At 32.8% G+C, this 5,993-nt stretch overlaps 1 protein-coding gene across 1 annotated transcript in view; it reads right to left on the bottom strand.

Moving 5' to 3' along the window:
- LOC116336828 (DNA N6-methyl adenine demethylase-like) overlaps positions 1-5,993 on the bottom strand; it is an 88,288-nt gene that overhangs the window by 49,495 nt on the left and 32,800 nt on the right. Inside the window, exon 6 of the mRNA XM_031760978.1 lies at positions 5,043-5,081. Coding sequence (XP_031616838.1) covers positions 5,043-5,081 — 39 coding nt within the window. The remainder of the gene's footprint in view (positions 1-5,042; positions 5,082-5,993) is intronic.

Raw genomic sequence — 5,993 nt, 5'->3', positions numbered from 1 at the left:
TGTGTGTGTGTGTGTGTGTGTGTGTGTGTGTGTGTGTGTGTGTGTGTAGATGACTGCAACGAAAAATAGGCGCGGTAAAATCAAAAGAGAATTGTTCAGCAAATAGTGAAATAGCATACGATACTAAAAACAACAATCATAATGCGCCACTTGGGATCATGAGCTACCCTAAAAATTTCGAATGCGACCTCTTTTCGTTTCGTACCATTCGCATCACCTCGTGCAAATAGCGAATGTTGAAGGGATATTTATGTTGAACTCACAATCGGAAAATCTGCACGCACATTTCATACAGCCGCTCTCTCTCTCTCTCTCTCTCTGTTTTGTGCAACGCTCCGAATGTGTGCTTATACAATTGAAAATTATTTGAAATTGCATTCATTGATCTCTACATTTCATGCACTGGCACAATCACAGAACTATGATTATTGTACGCAAATTCCGAAAACCAATTTGAAAATTTTTGTGCCGAAAATTGCTCTTTTTTTATTGCTTGACAAATCTACTTGATTTTTGTTTTTGTTGAATTCGATCTAAGTTTTTGATAATAAATATTGCGTGTCTGTGAATAATTGATCAAAATGATTGTAAAATTTCGGATTGTAGCTCATCATAAATGGCAATCAAATATTGTATTTTTGTGCGCTGAAGTGAATGTGAGAAGAGTCGTGTGTCATCAAAAATCAAACCAAATGACTGGTCCTCTAAATTCGAAAATGTCGAAAGAAACCGAAAAGCCGCTTGTGAAAAACTCAATGATTTCAATGATCCACATCGATTTGTTAACGCTTCACAAGTCTCGACATATTCACAAACACAAAAGACAGATCCCTAAACAGATTGATGACTGTCTTTGTTCGCATTTTGAATTCAACGAATTTCAACTTCAGCCGATTTGTGGGCTCTTTTTTCCTTCATTGGATTATAAATGAACCATACCATTTATATGCTCGCCGTATTTTATGTAATTTGACATCCGTTATAAAATTTAATTTAAAAAAAAAGAAAAATACTTTTTCATCAATTTAATGAGATTATTTATTCAGTTTGCGATTGATTTTGTGTTCAGCGCTGGCATTTCATAAAATGCATTATCACAACATCTTTTTTTATCCATCCTGGCGTGTATTTTAGCATGCATGAAATGTAAGTAGCATACATTCAATATGAAAATTGACAAATATGCATTCAATCGAAATTCGCTTACCAATCGATTGTGCAATGAACAATTTTATAAAGAGATATAAACAAAAAACAAGGAAGACAAAGTGGTAAAGACAGATAGATGAAAAAGAATCCGAAAACCACTGGTTTCCATGTAAATTGCGCTGACACGCTTTAAAACGCTTTGATCATTACTAATTGGAACACTAAGTCGATCGAATGGAGAACAATTCTCATTATTCATTTGGAAATATAAACAATTTAATAGAAATTGAAAAAGATGAGTGACTCAACGTGTTTTTTTTATTTCATTTAGGTTTTAATTATTTCAAAAAAAAATTTACCAAAATAAAAACTACGCAAATGAAACGTTTTTAAGTCGCATTCTTTGTGCTCATTTCCATTTCGAAAACTTAATAGACAATTGTGCAAATGCTGTTGCTAGTGCTGTTGCTAGTGCTGTTGCAACGTATATTTTTTTTTCAGACCAAATGCGGGGCCGATTTAATTGAGTGACCATCGTTGTATATGTATACACGGTAGTCCGAGAAAATTGAAATAGATTGCGACTAAATCACTTCCATAAAACACAACTACAACAACAAGTGAAATCGTTGCTCGTTTTATGCATACATAAAATGTGCGCATTTTATTTAATTTCTGGTTGGTGTGTTTATGTTATTCGGGTAGTCAAGGAATAGTCAGGAAGCCAGGTGTTGTGTTGCTTACAAATGAATGAGAGAGTGGGAGAGAGAAATAAACAAATAAATAAACGATTATGCCATGTTTGTGTACATTTTTTCACAAACAATTGTAATTAAAGCACGTGTTTCCAAAACCATGGAACGCAATAAAAAAAAAACAACAACACGGCAAAACGACAAGAGAGAGAAAAAAAAACAAAATGAAAAAAAAAAATTGGAAATAGCACATATAAGTGCATTTCTAATTTAGATGTTATTTATTATTTTATTAGATTAGCATAACCTAGCAACATCATCGATTTTCTACACGAGCGTATACACACACACACACACACACACATATTTGGCCATTTAGTGGCAAACAACGCAAGCGTGTATTGAATTGTTATGACAAAAATGTGCGGCACACATTTAATTGCATAGAAAATAGGTGAAATTATTTTTTCTCCAGAACGAATGAAAGGAAAAAAAATAACTTGAAAATGATACATAAATCAAATGTTCATGAAAGAATTTTATTCAAAATATACGCATTGTTGAAATTGTGTACCACGAAGAGAAAAAAACATAATTCAACGGCTGCGTAAATCTCTTTGGATGATTGAAAACAAGAAGACTGATAAATTGAAGTTGCCATTCATTATTCGAGCAAATTATTCAAGATTATTGGGATATACGAAATTTAAACCGACGTTTTCTATATGAATAATACGCAATTCATAAGTATGTAATAAAAACATATTGTCTTGATTTATAGATATAGATTCATTGATTTTGATTTTGATAAAATTAGCAAATTGGTCTTATATACTCACTTTTTTATACGAAAATAATGAGCACATCATCCCCCCGACATGAAAAAAGTGACATGGTGGCGCCATGTACCTGTAATATGGTGGTGAAAGAACAAACTTTGCATGTGCGACCACACAACGTATTTGCGACCACACTGTGATAGACGATTTGTTTTTTCTTCTACTTTTTTTTAAACGAAATAAATTTTAAATACAAAAATGATGAAATCGCAAGGAATTTTCTAATTGTAAACATTTTATTTTTGAAAATAGATAAATTTTATGATCACTCTTTGCGACCACGCACATTTTGCATTTGCGACCACAAATTATTTCATCCAAGTTGATAACAACTAACATCAATAATGTGGTCGTACATGCTCTTACATGAAAATTTGTTCTTTCACCACCATGTTGTACATGGCGCCACCATGTCACTTTTTGCAATACACTGTCATGTCGCAGGGATGGAGCACATTCGCTGTCATAGAAAAAAATTTATCTTCAACACGTAATGTAAGACAATGTCAAGTCAAAACTATGCCACTTCAAGACAATTTTCTATCAACCGTCAATACACATAAATTACGAAAGCGGAAATATACTTTTAAAAAAACCAAAACAGTCTGAGAGTGAATGAATATGATGGATTTCAGCTTCAATTAGATGTGTTCACAGAAAAATAGAAACCAAACTCTGAAGTGTTTTCATGTTTTCATGAAATAAAAAAACACACACACCGTGAACTTGAATTATGTCTGACATAAAATTGTAGCTTCACGTAAATGGAACACATGTCAAAGAGTCCTGTAGTAACGTATCATTAAAATGATATACTCTATCTGCCATTATCTGTGCTCAACGAATATGGAGCCGCTGTTTCTTTCCTTTGTTTTTTTTTCTCGTTCTGTTGCGGTTTTACAATCTATAAATTTGAATATTTCATTACATTGCAGAGTGCGAAACGCCTTTTGCTAAAAAATATGCCTACGTATTTGTGTGAGCGAGTTTGAAACTCGACTATAATAACAAAATAACAAAAAACACACACACCGAGAAGAGGAATGAAAACATAACAACTCAAGTCCGAGAATTGCGGTTGCTGTCAACTATCTAAAAATTCCGTCGCTATCCTGATGTTGCTCTTCATTTCGATTTCAAATAGTCATATTTTTCTATTTTCATTCGTCTTCGTTCACAACTCGCACATGTTCGACTTAATGTGATATCTCTTATTTCGATGCGCATCTGTTGTAAATATGCCTTTTTCATCTATTTTATCGAATGTACCAAAAAAAACCATTATATTTTATATTTCGCTGTTTTTATTTCCCATTTTCTCTCATTTCTCTTGTTAATTTATGCGCTTTTATTTCCTGGTTCATTTTTATTGTATACATTTGCACCTTTACGAAAAACGACCAGCAATAATATAGTTCGATCGAACTACCTTGGCAACGGTTTAAAAATTCATGTTATTTGTTCGTCGTGTTGATTTTTATAAAGCGACAAAAAACCAAATAAATATTGATTTAATATGAGATTGTCTATTGTATATTAAATATTGCTGGAACCATTCGGAATTTTTTATTGCCATTTTTCTTCTTCATGTTAACTTCAATTTGCTTTGGAATTAATGCCGGTTAGAAAATGAATGCTGATCAATCAATTAGCAATCCGTTAGCGAAGGAAAAAAAAAACAAAAATTTTGTTTGTACCGTTTTGTCACATCTCAATCTTGTGTTCGTTTTTTCTTCCTTGTTTTTTTTTTTGGTGTGTTCATTCCCATGATAAAGACAAGCAACAATTTCCGTGTGAATCTTCATCAGCATTACTTATTTCAAAATATTTTACACAAAACAAAACAAAAACAAACAGGATTTTAACGGAACACAGTCTCACAAGCAAAAAAAAACCTACGTTTAAGTTCCCATCAGGATGATTTTTTTCTTTATAATTATATTTATTTTATGTTGACATTTTGTTTTGATTTAAAAGCGAACGAAAAATGAAATGTTGTGCATTTCAAATGCAACAAAAGTGCAAGACAGTGTGCTATATATTTTTTTTGAATTCAACACAGCGTAAACAGGCACAAACAGATTAAATAATCGTGGACAATGAAAAGAAAAACTATGTGCAGAAAAACAAATAATCGTGTGCGATTTTTAAAAGAAAAAAATTCACAACAAAATTAAATCGAATTAAACAAATTTGCACAAAGAAATAAAATATTCGAAAACACCCAAATATAAGCTTAAAACCGATGAAAAAACGCAATTAAACTGAATCGGACGACTCGAGCATTGTCACATACACACATTTTAGTTTTGGGCTGTGATTTTCAGCTTGAGTTTTTTGTTCAAATCCGAACATTTACCTGTTTATTGAGTTTTTCTCGTTTCAGCCGGGCAATTTCCTGAAATTTTACAATTTTGACATGTTAATTTTGAACAAAAGAACGGGCACAATTGCGAATTCTGTGCTTTAAATCTTTGCTTGATTGTTTTCTCTTCTTAAAAAAAAATGTGTTGGCTGTACGATGATTGAAAGGGGGAACACAAATCTTGATGATATGATGAAAATCAAGAGGGTGAATCCTCAAAAATAAAGGTTAATAACTTTTTATGGAAAATGGTGAAATAAAAAAAAGTACGGAAAAAAGTGTAAAGGTAAGAAAAGACAAAATCAATGTAAAAAAACAACAACGGAAATAACAGCAGCAACAATAAGACGAAAAAAAATTGAATGAAAATCGGAAAAAGACAGAAACAATGTTGCAGAGCATTTCGCAAGAAAGTCAGTTGCAAAGCGTGGAGATACAAATTTTTTCTCTGGTTTTTTTACATATTCAAACCGAATTTATCGGCAAATAATCGAAAAAAGACGATAAAAAACAAAGTGCTGTCGATTGGACGAAGAACGATAAAAACAACACATGCTTTTCATTTAAAACTTGTTGCGTGCAATTCATGGAAAATTTGCACGAAATTTCCAAAGCAATAGCAAATAAGTGTGATAATCTATGTATCTTGCGAGAGCGTGCTCCCTTCGAGTTGTTTTCTTTTGTAATCAGTCAATGATTGAAGATCGATGTTGAACAGCGAATAATGTTTCGCTCCCGCCAAATTCAATGCACATTAGACAATGCTGAGAACACAAATCGTTGAATGTGATGAAAAGCGTACGCGATTTATATTTATCGGGAGCAGGGCTGTAATTTTCACTCTGTCAGTGCACGCACACAGTAGTGTGCACACTCACATTCTATGTGCGTCGCACACAATGCTTGTATTTTGCATGTGCGCGCACACTTAGTCACAAGTTTGAC

The sequence above is a fragment of the Contarinia nasturtii genome, unplaced genomic scaffold (assembly GCF_009176525.2).
Source record: "Contarinia nasturtii isolate CC-2019 unplaced genomic scaffold, AAFC_CNas_1.1 Cnas_scaffold_187, whole genome shotgun sequence".
NCBI lineage: Eukaryota > Metazoa > Arthropoda > Insecta > Diptera > Cecidomyiidae > Contarinia > Contarinia nasturtii.
This window is presented reverse-complemented; position numbering and strand designations above follow the sequence as displayed.